Here is a 22507-nt window from a genome sequence, read left to right on the forward strand (position 1 = left end):
TTTCTTCTCTACTAAGTTCAATGAGACTAAATCATGCCTATTTTTCTCAGTTACACTGTTTGATGTTCCTTGGGTTGTCACTTAAATTGGCCACATACATCTTCAAGGAACTGAGGGAAGGGAATTGAGATAGCCCTTCAGCTGCTCTTTTTTGAGGGATGGCTATTCATCTGCTGTCATTGAAAGCTTGGGGGCAGTTTTACCTTATTGATAGCCAAGTTTTCAAACCATAGCTGAAGGCACTTACTCACTACAGATTTAAAGCCTGAGTGAATTTCGTTCTCCAGATTTTAGACAAAGTGAAGAAAAGTCATTTTTGCCCTATTGATACCTAGTTTAAATGTTTTTATTTATGTTTTCAAACTATACATCTGGGATCAAGACCAAATTGTGTTCAGCAAAGTTATTTTGTTCAGTTCTCAGAATTCACATTCTAGTATTCTTTTATACAGAGTGACAGAAATAGAGATAGATACAGATACAGATATAGATGTTATACCAGTCCATTGATGTGTGTCCAAAATGAGATTCATGAGCTGAGAATCATTCCCTTGAGTGCCCACACAGCTGGGATTCATGACCTTAACGCTGAGCATCATTCACACCTTCCCCTGCCCATATCTTGTGACATATTCCTAAGTAAACCCACCATGAGCCAGGAGGAGAGTGACGCACACCAGAAGCAACCCTCATCCATGTGATGGTGCTTCTACAGCTTCCACTTTTTATAATACTGGCAGTCAATTTTAAAGGCTACTTTTGACAGTCTAACTGGAGTATAATCTGCTGCACATTTATGTAGTCATTGGCTTGCTAGAAGAAAGATAGATTTTATGCAGACACATTGTTGCTCATATTTCATCTCTTTTTTTGTCCCATGATTTTGCATACACCATTCCTGCTGCCATTAACACATGCAATACCATTCATACAGTGCATCCATACTTTTTCTTTAATTGCTCATCTATCATATTCAGTGAAAAGATTTCAGGCTTGAGTTCTATATTAATCTGTAAGATTTTGTTCATTATATGATGGATTTGGATCCAATATTTTTTTGCCTCTTCACATGTCCACCAAATATGACAGAGTATCTTTTAGATTAGCACATTTCATATTTCATCATATTCACACTTCATATTTCATCTCAAAGCTGATATTTCATCTCAAACACAAAAGCTTGTTGTTCATACATGAATGCTAGGGCTAAGCTTTTATCTTCCAGGGACTCACAATATGGGACACCATCGTCACGTGTGAGGGGCAGCGCTTTCAGACGCCCCTCGCACGTGACGGACGCCTAGCATGCGCACGTTTCAGCGCCTTTATGACGCCGCAAGTGCACCATTGGTGCCTTACAGAGTCACAACGGTGCCGCAAAAAGAACCCACTTTTTGTGGGTTCTTTTTGCTGCACGATGGAGCCGTGCAGTTTGTCCGCTCTGGCTCCCTTGCGCAGCAAACTAAGGTGGCCTGTATCCCACTCTAGATTCAGATATATCTAAAACTAGTTGTGTTGGCTTGTGGATTCTGGGGTTGCATTTTTTTTTAAAAAAAGTAACAGGCTCTAATGAGAACCCTACTAGGATATGGTAGCTACGGCTGATGTTATTGTTTCTGGATGTTCAAACTGAAACTCTAGAAAACAGTGGCCTGAATCCTGCTGTGAGTTCTAACTACAGTAGAACTCTGAATTAATGGGAGTTATATACATGTTGATTTACCATTCAACAACTTATTCCATGGGTTTACTCTAGCACATACCCTCCAACACCTCCTAGATGAAAGCCAAGACATGTGTGGCCAAGCAATACCATAGCATGGCCAAGATGAAAAGCATTAGTAATGAGGAAGCTGCAGTAGTTTGTTTCTGTCTGAGCCTACTAGAAAGGGCAAGATTCTGCCCCCCTCTGCATCTCTCCCTCTTGATGAATTCACTACAAACTCCTTTTGCACTTCATATTCAGTTTGCAGGAATTGAAGTAAGCTAAGGACAAAGGGGGAGAGTGGAGGAAGGAGATAGAAAGTGGGACATTTAAAAGCTGTGAGAAAAGTGGGTTGGCAAAAGATTAAATGGGACTGGCCCATACCAGTTGAAGCCCATACCAGGCCAGTAACTGAAGGCAGTTGAGTGAGAGGCCAGAACAGCTTAAAACTCTAGGTTTTCTGTGATCAGATTCTGACACTTGCTTTTCTTATGAAAGAGCAATGGAGAGGTAACACATTTTCTGTAATGGAGCTTTCTGTCACAATGCTGATCTTACAGCTAATATGTTTATAAAACATTCCGTTTTCTCAGCTGGGAGGGGAATCAATAGCAAGCTAGTCCTCCCTCTATAAGCCATTTCAGAAATTAACGTAAGCTGTAGCACTGTGGACCAAAGAGTTTAGCCCTGTCATATAGCTAAAATCTCCTCAGCAGTGAATCCCCTGCTGTCATAAGTATAAAATGGCTGTTTCATGTCATTTGGCAATGCACTTAATGGTTACTGAGCAAATCCTTTAATTTGCCCTAGCAGGACTAGGTGCTGTTTCAAAATCACAGCAACCACTTCAGCTCTGGAATATCTCAAATTTCCTTTTGCTGTGATTAGTAATGGTTCTGGCTGTTTGGAAAAAGCAAAGACTCAGATCATTAGAACTACAATTTAGAAGTAATGAGTGGTCAGTCTCCATTACTGTGTAATCTTTTTTAAGACAGGCTTTTCTAGACTAGCCATAAGCCCATTTACATATAAATTTAGTTGGCCAACTGTGTTGCATGTTATTCCTCTGTATAATACTACCAGAAGTCTCCCTACATATTATCAGCATAATGAACATATTCATATACATTGGCACCTCAGTAACCACTGGGGTTTCATTCCAAGACCCTCCTTGGATACCAAAATCCATGAATACTCTAGTCCCATTATATAGAATGGCATAGTAAAATTGTGACCTTTATATAAAATGGCAAAATCAAGGTTTGGTTTTTGGGATTTATATATATATATATATTGAATATTTTCAAGCTGTGGATGATTAAATCTGTGGATAAGGAATCGTGGATATGAATGGGGGACTGTATCTTAAACATCAATATTTATCAATTGATCAGAAAAGTGCAGACCTGGATGTTCATGGGGGCTTCAGGCTGGCTTTTTTTTTTTAAGTGGCTATTAATTCCTCCAGACTCTCTGGACTACCATTTTTCCAGGAGCAGTAACTCACCATTTACATAGGCTGCAACACTCCATGTCACTCCATGCTATTTTTTCAAAACTTCCATCCTGTTTATGTAGTGTGAATAGGCCACTGTTATAAAACAACACAACAGTAGTGTTGGTATAGAGACTGAGACTATCTCTCATGTCCAGAATGATTTTTAAAAAATAAATAATAACCAGAATAGACCTGCCTTGATAGAGAGAATACGACTGCATCCATATTGCAGAAATAATGCAGTTTGATACCACTTAAACTACCACGGCTGTACATTATGGAATCCTGGGACTTGTAATTTGTTTTGGCACCAGAGCTCTCTGACAGAGAAGGCTAAATATCTCACAAAACTACAAATCCCAGCATTCCATAGCATGGAGCCATGGGAGTTAAAGCAGTATCAAACTGCATTATTACTGTAATGCAGATGCAGACCTAGTTTGTGGATTCAGTTAAACACCAGTATAAAAATTATTAATATAGCAGCTAATTGGTTCAAGGTACAAGTGTGAATTTATGGTGCTGTAAAGAAATGAATGGGAAAAAATCTGAACACAGTTTAAAGTATAACTTTATAGGTCATACTCATTCTATCACGATATAGATTGTGACATCTTTTGAAGGGGGGTACTCAAGCACATCATGAGCTTCCTTAGAAGTTTGTGTCATGCAAGTCTGAGCCACTAAATAGCCATCTTTTGTCATAAGTGAAGGCAATGCAGTATTATCAGGTCTGTTTTATCTTTCCCCCTTTCAATCTTTGAAATATGCTTCAGTGTGTGAAAATGCTTTTGGAATACCTATGACAGGGCCATTATGGCTGCATGACAATAATCAGAAAGGAAGCTTTACAGTAAAGGAAGCAGATTGTTACGTGGTGCTACTGTTGCCATGGTGCCATGATAGTCTCAGGACCAGCTGTATATGAACTCTTGGGTGGGGGGAACGGGGAAATGCAAATTTCTAAAACAATATTAGCTTCTTTTTTTAAAAAAAAATAATAATCTGTTTTTCAGGGGGGAAATACAAATCTACATTTTTTTTAGGAGTTTTCTGAAATTGGGGGAGGCAGAAAGACAGCTATGTGAATAAGATTCATTGTAGTGATTGTTTATTCCTGATTCATGTAACTGTATAGAGGGATCTTTGCTTGGATTCTTATGTCAGTGTGGGAGGAGACATGGCTTTGAATTAGCTAGTTCTTTAGAAGTCAGCATTTTGTATAAAATAAGAGATTATGAGTAACTATTTCATTTAGAGATCAGCAGATGGATGTAACGCTGAATTTTGCTCTACCAATACAACAGAGCTTGCCATATTCTCTGTGTATTGCAGCAGGGAAAACTATTTGATATGGCTTAATTGAACATTTGAAAATAAACTTTTGTTTTATCACATGCAAGAACAGCATTAGATTATATTCATTTGATCTGGAGTTTTAGTATATAAAGAAATTCAGTTTTAATAGTGAAGGAAAAAATGTTACTGTTATTTGCTAAAGTTAGTCTTAAAGATCCAAATGAGTGAGCGAGAAGGGATTTTCCAGAATGGCAATACAGTACAATGATTTTGGGGAGGAAGAGAACATCTTTAAATATGCCTGGATCTTCCTTAATTTCAATCTTCCTTTTGAAAAGATAGCTGTATTGCTGAAGCCAGCAGTGCCTACAAAAGCAGTCATCATTTCTTCTTTGCTGCGTTCAGCAAAGGATTACTAATCTGGACTGGGATACCCCCTTTAGGCAGCTAAGTTACCTGTTCTATTCATAATGCACAAGGGCTTCAAGACAGCTTACTGGAAACATTTGGATTAGCACTCGCTCTTTCGTGCAATCCTCCTCAATCATTCACATCATCTTTGTTTTTTGCCAATGAAAAAGTCTTTATCGTCATCTTGCAAAACTGGAATACAAAAACCTCACTCTTGTCATGGAGTGACAAGCAGCCATGATTACTGGAAGAGACTATTACAAATAGTCGTTTTTTACTTAACTAAGGAATTGGAGTATCCTTCTTCTCAAGGGTTCCTCTCCCTGAACAGCGAATTCTTCAAAGGGGATTTTTTTTATTTGGTTTGTTATTGGTGTGCAGAGCCTTCCAAAATGCCTGAAGTAAACTATTTATTATCTGTATCATGGGGATACATCAAGGTGGGTTTTTTTTAAAAAAGGCAGATAGCCAAATTCAGTTTGTTCCATGTATATAGAATTAAGTATACATCAGAACTATATTTATATCATTGCATAGTCAAGAACATATAAATGCCTAATTCAGAATAATTCGAAGTGCAGGATAACATTGGCATACTATCAGAATGACGTGAGCATTATATGCATCATTTTATGTTTATAGTAGAAAGTAGGTTTATGTTTTGTGTAAAATAATTTAAACAGATTGTGCAAATTTTACATTTTTGTCTGACAGAAATTGATATTAATTGAAATTGCCTTTATAGCATATGTGAGGAAATGCCTGTTAGATATTATTTGATAGCAGTTTGTAAAAGATTTATAAGGTATGAAAGCAAAAACTGATATATTATCAAAAGAGTGAACTGAAATATATCTAAAATGACTTTTTTCTTGCCTTAAACTGACAGCACCGTACCCTAAATTCCACATAGCAGTCTAGAAAATGTTTCTTATATGTGTATAGTTTATCCATGAAAGCATAGCTTTAACACGGGTTAATTATTCTGCCCTGTTCAGCAGATTATGCATACATCACTCAGAAGAAAATATTAATTTTTATTTTTATTTTTCTCATTACCAACAGTTCAAGAGAATGTTGAATCGGGAACTGACACATCTTTCAGAAATGAGCCGATCAGGGAATCAAGTTTCTGAATATATTTCAAACACCTTCCTGGGTAAGTGTCAGTAGGAATTTAGCAATCATGGCTAGTCACTGCAGGGTTCTTCCATAGGAATTCCAGTCTACCCTTTCTGATCCCAGCCCACTCTCTCATCGAACAATCCACTTCAAAAAGTTTGTTGAACTTGAGCAAACAATCACCAATGTCCTGAAAGAATTGTGTCACTAAAGGAAAATGAGAAAGCCCTGGAACCAAATCACATAGGTTGCCATGAAATCATAAATGTAGCAATACTTTATAGATTGCCATAAAATCAACACAACTCAGGAATTAACCCTTATCATGCCTACACATGTGATGGAAGGAAATGGTTCAAGAGTGAGGCAATAAATAAAACAGACTATGTGGGAGAGTATTTTTAAAAATTATTTTGATAGTTTTAATATATAGATATAGATACACATGAGGGATGTGGTGGCTCAAGTGGTTAAGATGCTGATTCTGTTGATTGCAAGATCAGCAAGTTGGCACTTTGAGGCCCGGGTGCTGTATGATGGGGTGAGCTCCCATCACTAGTCCCAGCTTCTGCCAAGCTAGCAGTTTGAAAATATACAAATACAAGTAGAGAAATAGGTACCACTCTGGTGGGAAAGTAAACAGCTTTCTGTGCAATCATGCTGGCCACATGATCACAAAGTTGTCTCTGACAATGCTGGCTCTTTGACTTAGTAACAGAGATGAGCACCGCTCCCTATGGTTAGACACAACTTGACAACCTCATCAATGGGGAATACCTTTACCTTTACCTTTATAGATACATATACCACCTTTGAACAGAAGAAAATGTGATAAGTAAGACTTAGGAGTATAGGACCATAGAGCTGGTGGAGATGATGGAAAATCTTGCAAGCTATTGCTTAGCAACCATCTATGCTCTCCATAGCTCAGAAAGCAGTTAGGAGGAGCTTAGAGTTATTCATTTTAGCTGGTTATGAGGGTGAAAGTGACATCCACCACAGCCCATTTCCATCTGGTTTCCACTGCTAGACCTGCTTAGCCCATATTTTGTTTGAATGCTGCTGTTCCTTTTTTATGTTAGCATTTGAATTGGTTTTCTTGTGTTATTTAAAGAACATATAACAGTGACGAAGAAACCATAATACTCTTCCTAAAACCAGTAACCGCTTCCCCAAAACAAAATTTCTCCATCCATTTTAAACACTCTGCTAGAGTGCTGATTTTGTAATTATAAGTAAAGAATGTTGTTGTTTTTTTGTAATTTCAATACCTTCCTAAACCAATGCAACTATTAATACTTTTGTCTAAGTTCGTCCACATTCAACAACATAGGTATAGTCTCTTCATCTCTCAAACTTTGGGCTAACCATAGTTACCCAAAATGTACCAATTTGATGTATCAGATGTGAAGTCGAACACACACACATACATATACATACTGTGTGACCCTGGGTAGGGAGGAGTGATTTCCATGTTAATCTGTGTATTGGTCATAAAATGCTATTTGAAAACCCTGAAATTCTGGACCATGTCAGGTCAGGATGCACAGGGAAGCCATTGAAATCCACAAACACCAAGACAACTTCAACAGGAAAGAAGAAATCCTTAAAGTTAGCAAAGTTTGGCTACCAGTCTTGGAAAACACTAAAATCAAGACCCAGTAAAATGTAAATGAAAAACCACCAAGGGTCAGTGTTTTCTAGCAGACAATGATGGCTAATTAAACAGACACTAATCCTCTTTGCATATCCTCCCACCCTGAGGCCTTGCCATTCAACAACAGAACAATACAGGACATTTCCACCACATTTGAAGCCCACTCTGGACCCCTCCCAGAGATCAAAATTACCTCCATTAATGTTGTCCATTGAATTAATCCATTGCATAGATCCACCATTGATTCTTAATCATTACAAATAAATCTGTCAACATTCATTGTCTTGATTTAAAATAATTAATATGAAATAGCTAAACAGTAACTGGGTAGATGGCATAAATGATTTAAGCTATTTTGAATAAGCAGGTTCTTCTAATTCTTAAGGTTAAATAGCTGCCATATTCATGTTAAATATTTAGACAGAAAATACTGAATTTTCCCCCAAAGCTGCATATATACTAGGTTAGATCCAGATCAGCATTTAAGAGAATTCCACGCAACATGGGAGGAAAGATCAGGGAAGCAAACTTTGCAATGATTTCTTCCTGTTGCAGCCCGCTGTGTCTCCTGGAAAGCTGCTTTGGAGGACTGGGAGACCCTCCAGAACAGCATTAGAAGGCACTCAGTAGCATACCTGCTAAGATTTCAGAGATTAAAACCGGGACATGCATGTCCAATCAACATCAGAGTGTGGTCATAGTGGCAAAACCTATAATGCAGAGGAACACAAAAGCTGAGAGAGGTTGAAGCTATTTACATTTTCCAGAGCCTTAATAGAGAAGGGCCAGATACTGCCTCCTCCTTTCCCTGCTGCTAAATAAATTGAGTGAAACTACTTTTTCACTTTGAACTCGGTTTGCAGCATCCGAAGTAAGCTGAGGTGGCAAGTGGGGGAAGAAGAGAGAAACTGGGGCATTTCTAATGCAACTGAAAATTTAGGGTTCCAGAGGATTAATCAGGATTGTTTTTCCCAAACTGTGGTGGTTGGAGGGCTACATGTAAAGATTAGTTTCCCACTCCTTTCCACCAGCCCTCTGCTGTATACCAGTGCTTTCCACAGGATGGAGTCCTTCCATTCACAGCAGAGGTACCTTAACTTCCTAAACAGCATAGACAATGATGAAGAGTGAAGCTGGAGCCTAACACTTGGAACACAATAGGTTTACCACCCATAATTTACAGAACGGCAAATTTGGATCCAATTGCTCATGTTTATTAAATGTTATGCTTTCGTTTCTGCCTTTTATCCACACAGACAAGCAGAATGATGTGGAGATTCCCTCTCCCACACAGAAGGACAGAGAGAAAAAGAAAAAGCAACAGCTTATGACACAGATCAGTGGTGTGAAAAAGCTAATGCATAGTTCAAGCTTGAATAATACTAGTATTTCAAGATTTGGTGTGAAAACAGAGAAGGAAGACCATCTAGCAAAGGTTAGTGATGCTCTGTATTGTGAAACTTGCAAATGGAAAATTTTTCTTCCAGGGTGATGAGAACATTTTTGCCCAGCTCTCTTGTTTAAATATAAAGTTGTAGTTCTAGAAGATAGTATCATTGCTGGCTCCATATTAAGATGCATCTTCTTAATAAGAATTTTCCTAATCCTGGAGTACTGGAAAATTATTGATATAAGTATTTACTGGTGTAGGTCTCTTATGCCTGGCCATTATCAAAGATGAACTAACCTATGACTGAGGAAGATTATATGTCTGAATGAACTGAGGCATGAATTAAGTGATCCTCAGCCTTCATATTGTAAATCCCATCACTCACTCAAATAATGTCCTACCTTGATATAAACAAAGGGTCTAATTTTTCCAAGAAGAACATTTATATGTTTATAAGGCTTGTATCACTATTTGTTTGGGGTCTCCCCAAGAAATCCTGAGTAAGACGATAAAATTCTCTGTTGAAAAACTTGAGCAAGCTTCCTCTGAACTATAACTGCCAGATTTCTTATAGGTAAAGTGGTTGCTCTGGTACAAATATTAATGTGAATATAATAAATATTGTCATTGTTTTTAAAAATGAATTAAACCAACTTTAAATATTTAACTTTAGGTATTTAACAACCTTAAAATCTTTTCTGGACTTTGCATGAATCTTTGGATGAATCTTCATTTGCTTTCGACCTTGATGTTGTTGTTGTTGTTTTGTGCTTTCAAGTCTTTTCCAACAAATGATAATACTAAGGTGAACCTATCACTGAGTTTTCTTGGCAAAATTGTTCAAATGGATTTTGCCTTTACATTCCTCTGTGGCTGAAAGTGTTTGCCTTGTCCAAGATCACCCAGTGGGATTCCATGGTTTTGAACCCTGGTTTCCAGAATCATAGTCCAGTATACCTACCATGCTTCAAATATCCTTATCTCCTTTCAGGATACTCTCCCCTCATTAATTACTTCATATATATTTAGAAAAAAATTCACTCAGTTTATAGTGACATTGTGCATTTATTAATTGGTTTTTATTGGTTGTTTTCCTCTTTAGGAACTGGAGGATCTGAATAAATGGGGCCTGAACATATTCAATGTTGCAAGATATTCCCACAGTAGACCTCTCACCTGCATTATGTATGCTATTTTTCAGGTGTGTAATTACATTGATGTTTTGATTGCTTTATTATCATGCATTATTATAGATTGTTACAGTCTTGACTATAGTTTCCATCCCACCCTTCTGTCCATAATTAAACTTTTAAATTGCTTTGAATAGGAGAGAGATCTACTGAAGACATTCAAGATCTCATCAGACACATTTATAGCTTATATGATGACTTTAGAAGACCATTACCATTCCGACGTTGCCTACCACAACAGTCTCCATGCAGCTGATGTAGCTCAGTCAACTCATGTTCTTTTGTCTACCCCAGCCTTGGATGTGAGTAGTTCACCCACACCTTGAGAAAAATTATTCTTATTTTAATAATTAATATTTCTTGGATGATTCTGGTTTCCCATTTTATGATGTCTCACTTAATATTCTGATGTAAATGTACATGCTTCATTCAGTTGTTTTGGCAATATTTCTATTATGCCAAAAGTGTTTCCTTGTATTCTTGCATGCTAGGTAATTGCATGATTAAATCCATGGGTTATCCCTGATTAGTACTTGGATGGGAGACCACCAATGAATACCAGATGCTGTGAGCTATATTTCAAGGGAAAGAATGAACAAACCCACCTCTGAGTATTCCTTGCCTAAGAAAATCCTATTAAATTCATTGTGTCATCACAAATCAACAGGTGACTCGAGGGTGCATGTGTGTGTGTGTGTGCCTACACACACACAGAGGACTAACGAGTGGTGTTGTAAAAGTTTTATGCCAGACTACCATTAATGTGAAGGAGACCTGCTTTCACAAAAACATTCACAAAAACAAAAAAATAAATAAATTCTCCCTTCTGTCAGGGGTTTGTTGGGGTTATTGCATCCCAAGAGGACATGCCACAATGGAGTAAAAATGGCAAGTGGTGCTGAAAAGTATACTGAAGTCTCTGTCATTTGAATAATATTGTGACTAATTTTGTTTAATGTCATATTTTAATAAATGCCAGTGACATAGTTTGTGCCGATGAATGACCAGGTTGTTCATAAGTTTGTAACTGTGATATATCTATTCCTTTCCCCTTTTCTGGTTAGGCTGTCTTTACTGATTTGGAAATTCTTGCAGCAATTTTTGCAGCAGCAATTCATGACGTGGATCATCCTGGTGTCTCCAACCAATTTCTTATCAACACAAGTGAGTCCTGTACTTATTAAATGCACTAAAATAGGTACAAGTACCACCAGTTCTGGCCTGTTTTTCTCATGAATCCAGTGTACTAATAAAATATTATGTTCATATAGATATATAGGGGGAGAATTCTAAATTCTACAGCCTGCACTCACTGGTTTGTATGAATGTGATATCCCAACCATGTAATTTAAAAGAAATCTTATGAGCAAATTGATTTAACATTGTTAAGTGCTTCTAGAGAGTGAAGCTTAAAAATGTCAGGCCCAATTTATCAATGCAGCCAACATTCACAAGCTACAAGGGGCTATACTGTAATATTTTTTTCTAATTAAGAAAGATGAGCAGGATGGAGAAGGACACAGACAAATAGGAACATGATCAGCCAAACTGTGTTGTGATAAATTCCTAGGTGGGAAATACCCAAAGTAATCTGAAAGGGAATGCATTCAAACAGAGACTGAAAAAGTTGCTTTCTAATAAAGTTTCCAGAATCCCCTAGCACTGATGTTGGGAAATTCTGGGAGTTATACTTAAAAAGGTAATTTTTCCAAGCTGTAATTAGGGGTAGGTTGTGTAATAGACAAATGAAGCCTTTAAAGTCAGAGACAATAGCAGGGAAGACAAAAGCAAAGTTGGTCTATCATCATCAGGTGTTTCTTATGTTCTTACTGTAAACATCCATGTTGAAAAAAGTATGGTAGAAATAGAATATTGCACCATATTGATATTTGATTTGATCTTCAAAACCTCTTTTTGTGCCAATATATACAACAAATCAAGGAAGAACTAAACTAATAATGCCAAAAACACATTTTTGTTAGCTGCAGTGTGAACTATTGATAAAATAATTTGTAAATAGCTTGTGGAAGCACTTAGTACATTGACCAATAGTTTTTATCCTGTGGTCCTTCATTTTCATTTTGTCCTGCAAGATCTGCCCATCTGAAAATTAACATTTGCCCCAATATACACATATTTGTACCTATTTTTTTCGAATACTTTTTACAAGATTCCCCTCTCCTCTTCCCCTGTGTCAAGTGCACTCTGGTTCACTAATATGAAATCTATGAAATTTAAACCTTCCCAAACATACTATAAGCCAGTGGGCAACTTGAGTGCTCCAGATGTAGACTGCACTTCCCAGGAGTCATAGCCAACAGAGCCAGCAATAGTGAGAGAATGGGGGTTGCAGTCCTAAAACACCTGGAGGGTCATAGTTGCCCTCCAGGTTATATTAAGGTGGGAACGTTTTCAATTTAGTAAATTCATACCCAAATCTGAACTAGACATTTTTCTCCTACATCCCTACATTACCTTAAATGATCACTAAAATTGCTGTCAAATCCATTCTTGAATACTGAATTTTATTCCAGCTATCTTTTGGATTCCTTTCAAGCAGGGCAATGAGATGGAAATGTTGCCTCAGTCATGCTCTGTAATTTCTAACATTCTGAACTCATGGGCTTCATTTCATGGTTCCTCTTATGTTCTCCTTCTTCCAGATTCCGAACTTGCCCTAATGTACAATGATGAGTCTGTCTTAGAAAATCACCATCTTGCTGTGGGTTTCAAGCTACTACAAGAAGAGAATTGTGACATCTTCCAGAACCTGACCAAGAAACAACGACAAACTCTCAGAAAAATGGTGATAGACATGGTAAGAATTTGGTACCTTCTAGCTTTCTTGCTAGCCCCTCTTGTCCTGTATGAAATGGAAGGCCAATTTCCCCTTTCCTTGCGATAATTCTTTCTTCTTCCATGCAGGTCTTAGCAACAGATATGTCAAAACACATGTCTCTTCTGGCAGACTTAAAAACCATGGTGGAAACTAAAAAGGTGACAAGTTCCGGTGTCCTCCTTCTGGATAATTACACAGACAGAATACAGGTATGTATGGGAGATAATATTTTATTTATTTAAGAAGACATATATATTACTGTGATTTATTTAAGGAGGCGAGGCAAGAAAACAGAAAAAAAGGTTAATCACTAGGCTCATAGTGGTGAAAGTGTGTCTTTACTCTCTCATAATTTTGGAGCCCCTTTCAGTGCTTGAAGCCTACTTCCCTGGAGAAAAACTTTCTCAGAAAATGATGTGGGAGTCATTTTCCAAGATGGGAAACAGCCATCCAGAGCTGGTTGGGACAGTGATAGACATTAGGAAGAAAACTGTAGCAAGTATGGAGTTTTAAAGAGAGAGCAGTAGAATTTGACTGGAAGTCATTTCAGCCACTTCAGTATGAACTGCCACAGACAGTTACATGAGGGAACAAAACTAAACCAATGACCACATTTTGCATATAAACACTGCCACAACTAGGATGTGTATTCTGCAGATTATAAATATTTTAATCATATCAGCCTATCCAATAGAGAGGAATGTAGAGAATGGTGTCTTCTGTATTCTTTTTCCTTCTGACTGTCTCCCTACAACCCAGCTAGAAAAGACGAGATCTCATAGTCCTGAGGATTATGAAATGATGTTTAGCCTTCATTTGATTTAGTTGTACAGCTGAATGTTGTGTAACGTGTAAATTTGTTCTTTGCAATTCCAAGAATTAAACCTTTCCATAATTGGCCAAAATTCTAAAAGGATCTATTCCCTAAAGGGAGGGCAGCAGTGGCTAACCAAAGGTCAATGAGTAAATGATATAGCTGAGTTGGAATTTAAACCTGGGTTCCTGAGTTCAGGGCTGCATCAGCACTGCAGAAATAATCCAGGTTGACACCACTTTAACTGCCATGGCTCAATGCTATGGCATTCTGGGAATTGTAGTTTTGTGAGACATTTAGCCTTCTCTGCCAAAGAGTGCTGGTGCCTCACAAAACTACAAATCCCAGGATTTCATAGCATTGAGCTATGGGAGTTAAAGTGGTGTCAGACTGGATTATTTCTGCAGTGCAGATGGAACCCTAGTATCACTGTCTATTCACTGCTCCACTCTGGCTGTCTATAAGATTTGTCAAACCCCAGAACAGAAACAAGGACCTTTAGCTATCCAGTCTGATGAACTTGAGGCAAACTGAAGGCATGCCTGTATCCACTTTTTCTTCCTTTGCATCTTGTATTTTAAAGACATCAGCAGGGCAGAGTAATGTCCTAAGCAGTGCTGAACTAAAACAAATAATATGAGTTCCTTGTGAAGTAAGACATAGCCAGCTGGTGCTGTCCTGCTTTCCAAGCCTAGTTTACACATGAGTATTCTGCACAGTGCTTGTGGAATTGGCACAGACCAAGTGCATTCCTTTTCTTGCATATCCACAGTTAATTAAGTTGACATAAAGTGACCTCCCACCAGATAATCTGCATCCTGACTCAGTAAAAATGTATTTTAATGCAGTTATCTTTCATAAAATATTCCAAAATAAAGGGTATTTTGGTGTGATCAAGATGTTCTCCTTGTAATGCAAAATTGTACTGAATGTACCAGTGAGTACAGAACAAAATGTTGTTCTGCCTGATTATGTGAACCTTCAAATTAATACAGGTTTTGCAATTACAGGTTCTCCGAAATATGGTCCATTGTGCTGATCTAAGTAATCCCACAAAATCCCTTGAACTCTATCGGCAGTGGACTGACCGAATCATGGAGGAGTTTTTCCAGCAGGGGGACAAAGAACGAGAGAGAGGAATGGAAATTAGCCCAATGTGTGACAAACACACAGCTTCTGTAGAGAAGTCACAGGTAATAAACCTTCAAATTTCCTCTCACTGGCAGTGTTGATCCTTAGTTTTCTGTAGGTTTTTTGGGCTGTGTGGCCATGTTCTAGAAGAGTTTATTCCTGACATTTCACCATATCGCCACATAGCCCGAAAACCCCACAAAAAACTATGGGTACTAGCCATGAAAGCCTTTGACTTCACAGTGTAGAACCTGTTTACAAAATGTATCTGAGTTCTTACCACTAGGGCATGTTTTGTGTTTGTGTGTGATATCTGATATACATTTATGTGCAATTTTCATTTGCTGAAAAATCTCCAAAGGTTAGTGTGTGTGTATGTGTGTCTGGTGCTCAATGCAAGTTTATTCCAAAGTTCTAGGTTTCTCTGACATCTTTTTGAACTTGCAGTACAATCCAGAGGCACTGGAGCAAGATAGGAGATTACTTCTGAACCAGGATAACAGAGCTTAAAAACTGTATAAGGATAAAGCAAATGACAGTAATCTTCTTGCTGCAAGTTGTTAACAGAAGGTCCTGGACAGTAGCATCACTGGGGGTGTGGAGGGGCGGGGGCCGCACCTGGTGACACCCCAGGGGAGGGGGTGACACCCAGTCAGGCTCCCCACCATTCCTTCTGCTCCCTCCCTGCACGTGTGCACACTCAGCCCCCCATGCATGCTACTCCATGCTCCATGTGCGCACTGCTTTGTCCCCTGTGTGCGCTCCACCTACCATATGCTCTGTCTCCAGGGAGCAGATTGGTGTGCACGCACGGGGGATGAAGTGGCACGCACAGGGGGTGGCATGAGAAGAGGGAACACATGCCATACTGGAAGTCCCACCCACCGAAAGCCCCATCCCTGTTAGTCTCGCGGACAGTGGAGAAAAAAGATGAAGCCTCCTCCCCTAGCCTAACACAGCTCTGGGGTGGTTCTCCCCAATAGAAAGATGAGATTAAGAGAGTTCTATCATTTTCATTTGAGAATGGAAAATCCTTATGATCACAGTACTAATTTTGAATACTTGTGAGCCCTTTTGCTGCAGTGGGTGAAGACATACAGTGCACTCCCTCTGATTAGCATACTGTACAGGACAAGATGAAAGGGACTTAGAGAAACAACAGGATGAAATTGCACTAAATCATAATAACACTTCAATAAAATGACTAAATGAATTGATAGATTTAAAATATTAAAATAAGGTCCTTTTTCAAAACTGCATAAAAGTCTTGCTTCTTGAAGTAAACTGTCTCTACAAAAGCTTATGCTAAAAACTTCATTCATTTAGGCTCAATGGTGATACAATATCTCTTTGTTTAAAATGCTGTCTGTTCTTTTGGTTGGATCTGTCTGCTGGGAAAATTAATTTCCAATTTTGTTTAAAAACTGCAAACACGTCTGGTGGCTTTCTTTATGAATGTAAAATGTCAAAGAACCCCACTTTCAAATAACCAGGCAAAAACTATTTAACTTGCGATCTCAATGCAGTATACACTGCAGGAAGTTTTCATCACCTTCTGGCTTAAGTTACCTCAACAATTACAATGGAATTGTGATGGCTTGTTTAACATCCTGTTGTGTCTGAACGACGCAAATGTAATTTCCAAGCCAAACATCCTAAGATGGGTTCCTCTGAGAGTTGTTTTCCTGCCTATAGAATGGCCTTCCAAGAGCTTTTGGAGTGAAACGCCAAACTCTGGCCACACAGAAAACTTTTTCATAACTGTTATGGCCATTCAGATTCTCTGTCTTCTACTTGCTTTTTCAAGTAACAAAGCAGCAATCCTGTTCAGAGCGTATTCACAGATGTAATATTTATATCCATCATCATTTCCCCATAATGACACATTATTTCCACAAATTAATATTGCAATACTGCTGTGTTCAAGAAGATTGTGCCTCTTTTATGTTTCTATGATGCATACAAAACCTAGTAATTTAAAATAAGAATGCACAAACACATATACCCCCCCAAAAAGTACCCCAGTTTTCTCTGTTTAAACATATAGTGCATTATCAGTAAATTTACATTTGTTCCTGAGTCAAAGTCAAAATGCTGGTCCTTACTTATAAAGCACTAAAGCAGCTTGGCACCAGTGGCATATGTAGTGTATTTGTCACCTGGTATGGATCATTTTAATACCCCTCTCCTGCCTACAACAAAATTATTTTCAGTAATAATTATGAAATTGTATTATCAATAATTATGGGCAGAAGAGAAATGCAGACAGTGGGGGGAAAGTAAAAAGTGGGAGAATCTGTTAAAAAAAACTGGTAACCCCTATTTTATAACGTGTGTGTGTGCATGTGTGTGTGTGAGGGAGAGAGAGAGAGAGAGATGCTCACAAACACGCATGCCACCACCAGTTTGAACCCACTCACTGGGTCAGCTTAGTTTGTGAAGACTATCACTACGAGGGAGGACTTCCCAACTTTCTGCCCACACGAACTCCAACCTTCTCCCCAACCTTTTAAAGCATGGGGGGCGGAGCAGGGGGGATGTTGTGTGTTTGGCTTCTGGGGGCCATCAGGATTGGACTGTGAGTGAGGAGATCTACCTTTTTCCCAGCCAGCTCATTCCTGCCACTGGCACCTTTTAGTGGGCAATACTAGAGAGCAGTTTGCTACCTCACTTGCCCACCCCCATGCACAGCCGACTCATGTAAGCTGCTCATCCCGAAGCCATTTGGAGCTTCCAGTCAGGGTTTCTTTTTTTCCTGGGGCAGAGAGTCAAGTTATTGCTTCCAATGGAGACTGGTGATGATAATAATAATACAGAGCAATTTCAGTTCTTCTGGAGCACCAACACCAATATGTTTCCCACTCAGTCGTGGCAGCACTATTTTGCAAGGCCTGGCTCAACCCATGGGAGACTTAGCAAGACTTCTGCCTGCCTGTGCTGGCACCACCCTCTGTGGGGTGTAGGAGCTGACCTGCCTTGAGGTATAAGGAGAGCAAGTGTGAAATAAGCTCCTCATAATAAAATGGGAGAATAAAAATAAGAAAGGACCTGGCTCCTTCCTTCTTTCTGTCCCTTGAAAGGAAGCACCATCAACAGGCATGCCTCACCTAGCTTGTCTTTGCTTCCCTATGGCAACCAGGAATTTCCTGCCCCAGAAACAAAAGCCAAGAGTAAATGGTTCAAGAAAGGGCAAACACCACAACTGCCACCATCCAGCACCTCCTTTCATGGATCCTAGAGGGGTGGGAAAGGAAAAGGAGCTCCTGTTTTCACCAACCACAAATGTGCCATTACCACCCCCTGCTACCGCTTCTTTGGCTGACCCAACCTTACCTGACCTGCTGCACTCCTCCTCTGCCCCTGGTGGCAACCTCCCCATACTCATCTTTATTCCATTTTGCTTCCTCCTTTCCCAGCCTACAGTTTGCCTCCTTTATCTATCTATATGAATCTGTCCATAATATTTTTTCAGATTTCTCACCACCAAGCAAGACTTGGTTGGTTGAGATTTTGACAGGGACATTTCTGTTGAAGAGCCCTTGTTATGGAAAACTTGCTGAGGCTTACATAACTGGATAGGCAGTGAAGATAGTGGGGTTTGTTTGTTTTTTCCATTCAGCTTTCAACACATTTTAATGCTCACTCTCTGTCTTGGCTTAATGAAGATTTACACACTTGTATTTAATTCGCTGATTTAATTGATTTTTTAAATCAGTTTCCTTTATCTGTTATTTATCTTTTAATTTGCATATCATCTTGAATATCCATTGGATGGTGGTGCAGTTCATAAATATGTCTAATAAATATTGTCAGTCTTAACAACTTTAGAACTACAATGCCTTTTACTTATGTTTTCTTTACAGGTTGGGTTCATTGATTATATTGTCCACCCACTTTGGGAGACCTGGGCAGACCTAGTGCAGCCGGATGCCCAAGATATCCTGGATACCTTAGAAGACAACAGAAATTGGTACCAGAGCATGATCCCTCAGAGCCCTTCCCCTCCCCTTGAAGAGCGCGGCAGAGACTGTCAAGGCCTTATGGAGAAGTTCCAGTTTGAGCTTACTCTTGAAGAAGAGGATTCTGATGGCCCTGAGAAAGAGAGTGATAGTATCAGCTATTTCAGCAGTACAAAGACACTCTGTGTGATTGACCCTGGAAGAAGGGATTCTCAAAGGGAAGCTAATATAGAAATTCTGGCAGAAGATACATCACCAATTGATACTTAATGTACTGTATCTATGTTGGTGAATTTAAATATTTCATGCACATGCAGGTTGTCTTGCTGACTAGCCTGAAATCTAGGTCTTGGGCCAGCATCTACCATTGGCTAAAAGGCCTTTCCAGCTACTCGAGATTGGAGTCAGGGTTGAAGAGTGTGTAGTGACTGCTCAGGAAATTAACAGGTGATTTATACTGCAGTTTCAAGCTTTGTCAGCCAAAAAAACAAAATCTTTGTGGTGGTCTAGAGTCAGTGTGAGGTATTATTGAACAAGCCTGATAGAGAATGACACACAACTGAAATATTTTCTATTCTTACGATGTTCTGAAATCTAGACAGGTCTGACAGCTAGAACTACTGATTCATAACTTGGCGTTTAAAACTTGTCCACCTGTCTGCAGACCCGTGTGCCTTTTTTATAAACACTTCCACATCTTTTTGAGAGACCTACTAAATACGCAGCAAAACGTGTTTGATATGGTTGTATAATTTTTATTAATATTATTATTATTCCTGTTTTAAAGAATGATGTCTTCCTTTTTAAGGGCAATACTTGTTACTTTATTGCAGTTTAATCACTTTGACTCACTAAATAAAGCAGGGTGCCCTCCTCTTTTCATAATTGCACATTTGGTCACTTTAACAGTCTGCAAGACCTGTGTAACTCCTCTGTTTGCTTGCTACTGAAACAGTATTTTCCACTCAAACTGTTTTTGACTTCTGTTGTGCACAGGATAAAAGTGTAGCTTTGTGTTCCCATAGCACAATACAGCACATGTAAAAAAATAACCAAAACCCAGCATACTGAGGTAGCGTGGTGAGCATTCTCCCCTCATTGTTCCTTCTTCTCTTAACTCAGTGGAAGCTGTATGCTTAAGTCCTCTTGTGTTCTCTTTCCTGCATAGTTCATATCACCTTGGTTATGTCTCCTTTTTCCTCCTGCACTTGCCTTGAGCTCTAATGTGTCCAGTACTGTTTATAACAGTTTATTTATTACTTAATGTATATAATGTAATGTTTTGTAAGTATTAATTTATATAAATTAACATTGCCTGCCGGTGGTGATGTTACTTATGTAGAAGACTCTGGATGAGAGTTGACTTTCTTTGTAACCTTTTGTATTGCATAAAATAAAAGAGCCTGAACATAGCTTAAAAGAGACATATGAAACCCAGAGAGGGCATTTAGGGGCATTGGCTCAGGGGGATTCATTTTCACTAGGATTTGGGGAAACATCACTGTTTGATAGAGATTTACAATGGTCTGTTGAGATGATGTGAAAGTACTGAAAGAGCTCCCCAGTAAACACCACAACTGTTATGTGTCATTTTCCAGTTTACGAACAAGCCAATGTGAATTTCTATTACAAAATGTGAACTGATGTTATAATTGTGCTGTGAAACTTCTTCCAACAAAGCTTGTAAGGCATGTACACAGTGCCAATTTCAATTTGTAAAGCTATGTTTCAAGCTTTCAGTCCACCTTGTGACTAATTAGTTGATGAAAATAGCACAGTTGTGCATGATCAATGGGTTTGTATGTCTGTTGAACACTGCATTGTTCCAGGTGGTTATATTATTGTTTTAAAGTTTCACACAATTGTATGTTGTTATAGTATTATATATTGTGTTCAGATGCATTCTTAAGAGATTTTTATATGAAGTGAATAAATGAAAGCATGACTTATGACATTGTATGCACATGTCCAGGAAGCCACCTACAGGATGTAGGCAAAGACATTACTTAAAAACTTTAGGAACCATGATGAGTATGCTATTCTGAGCAGAAAATCAGAACAACCACTGGCGTTAGCACAACCCCTGGACAGGGCTTCATTCATATTATAGTATTTTAGCATTCTTATTCCACTTACAGTGCCATGGTTCTGTCCCATGAAATCCTATGGATTGGTAGTGTAGGGAGGGCATTTAGAATTCTCAGCCAGAGTGTTATATTGCCTCACCAAACTACAAAGCTCAGGATTTCATAGAGTGGAACCATAGCAATTAAAGTGGAATAATAGCACTATAACTCTGTTGGTTGGACCACAGGCATTTTAATTCAGAAGCTCAAGGCCTGTCTGATTTGCTAGCAAGTGGAAGAGAAATACCACTGGGCACACAAATGTTAGTGAAAAGGGATTACTAGATTTATAGATTTGGTACTTTACTATCCCATGGCCTCAATTTAGAGGACGGCATCTAACATCATCCATTTTGTAATACTTCTATATTCTGTATTCTAGGACTATTACCTAGTCCTCCTAACTTCATTTTTTCAGTGGCTGATAAAGAGAATGGGGAAAGCCAGTGTAGTGGTTTGAGCATTGGACTATGACTTTGGAGACCAGGGTTCAAATGCTGGTTCAACCATGTAAACCCACTGGACAAGACGTGCTCTCTCAGCCTCAGAGGATGGCAATAACAACCCCCCTCAGAAGAAACATGCCAACAAAACCCCATGATAGTGTTGCCTTAGGGTTGCCATTAAGTCAAAAACAACGTGAAGTCACACAATATCATCAGCAGAGAAAATGGATGCCAAAATGTCTTGCCACAATATTAAAACATACATTCTTAATATATACTCCTAAATATTAGGATCCAGAACTGACTTGTCTGAATTGTTGTTTGATGCTTTAAACACCTTCTTCTTAAAATAATATCAAATACCAAGAGAAACTGAGAAAAGCAGAAGATTGAGGAATAAGGAGAAGACTGAGGAATAAGGAGACTCATTATAAGTTTTGCATTTAGATGCAAACTGAAGTTCTATCTGTCTTTATTACCAGGTGGTTGCTTCTTATAAGACTTGCAACGCAAACCTATAATATCTACTTACAAGCAAGCCTTAGCGAAGGTAGGGCGGGGTGAATCTACCCTGGGTCTGAAAACTAAAGGAGCTATCCAAGGTACTAAATTTCAGCATCTAATATATGGGGTTTTCATGGGGTTTTAAAGTTTCAGACTAACACATGAAGTTGATTCATTGCCATACTGACAAGGAAGCCACGAAGCAGTCACCACTGCTGACTGAGCCCAATAAAACTTCTTCCTAGGGAAGTGGTTAAACACGCAGTTTTGTAATCCATGAAATTACATGCTGTCAGAATGACTTTCTCTCCAAGACAAACAAATACAAAAACATAAAATGATAAATAACTGCATCAGTTATGAAGGGCAGAGGTATAGCCCACCAAGCATTAAAATGTATATGCAGGTGTAACAGG

The 22507-nt window shown here is 38.7% G+C and overlaps 1 protein-coding gene across 5 annotated transcripts in view; it reads left to right on the forward strand.

The window, feature by feature from the left end:
* PDE4B (phosphodiesterase 4B) overlaps positions 1-21838 on the forward strand; it is a 330845-nt gene extending 309007 nt beyond the window's left edge. For all 5 annotated transcript variants that reach the window (XM_089515368.1, XM_089515370.1, XM_089515369.1 and 2 more), the window contains 9 exons: positions 5979-6072; positions 8949-9127; positions 10185-10283; positions 10410-10574; positions 11337-11436; positions 12936-13090; positions 13198-13320; positions 14936-15118; positions 18920-21838. In XM_089515368.1, coding sequence (XP_089371494.1) covers positions 5979-6072; positions 8949-9127; positions 10185-10283; positions 10410-10574; positions 11337-11436; positions 12936-13090; positions 13198-13320; positions 14936-15118; positions 18920-19285 — 1464 coding nt within the window. In that variant the 3' untranslated portion in view covers positions 19286-21838. The remainder of the gene's footprint in view (positions 1-5978; positions 6073-8948; positions 9128-10184; positions 10284-10409; positions 10575-11336; positions 11437-12935; positions 13091-13197; positions 13321-14935; positions 15119-18919) is intronic.
* The last annotated feature ends 669 nt before the right edge of the window (positions 21839-22507 follow it).

This window comes from Sceloporus occidentalis, unplaced genomic scaffold (genome assembly GCF_023333645.1).
Source record: "Sceloporus occidentalis isolate IW3139 unplaced genomic scaffold, rSceOcc1.0.p SCAF_3, whole genome shotgun sequence".
In the NCBI taxonomy this organism is placed as follows: domain Eukaryota; kingdom Metazoa; phylum Chordata; class Lepidosauria; order Squamata; family Phrynosomatidae; genus Sceloporus; species Sceloporus occidentalis.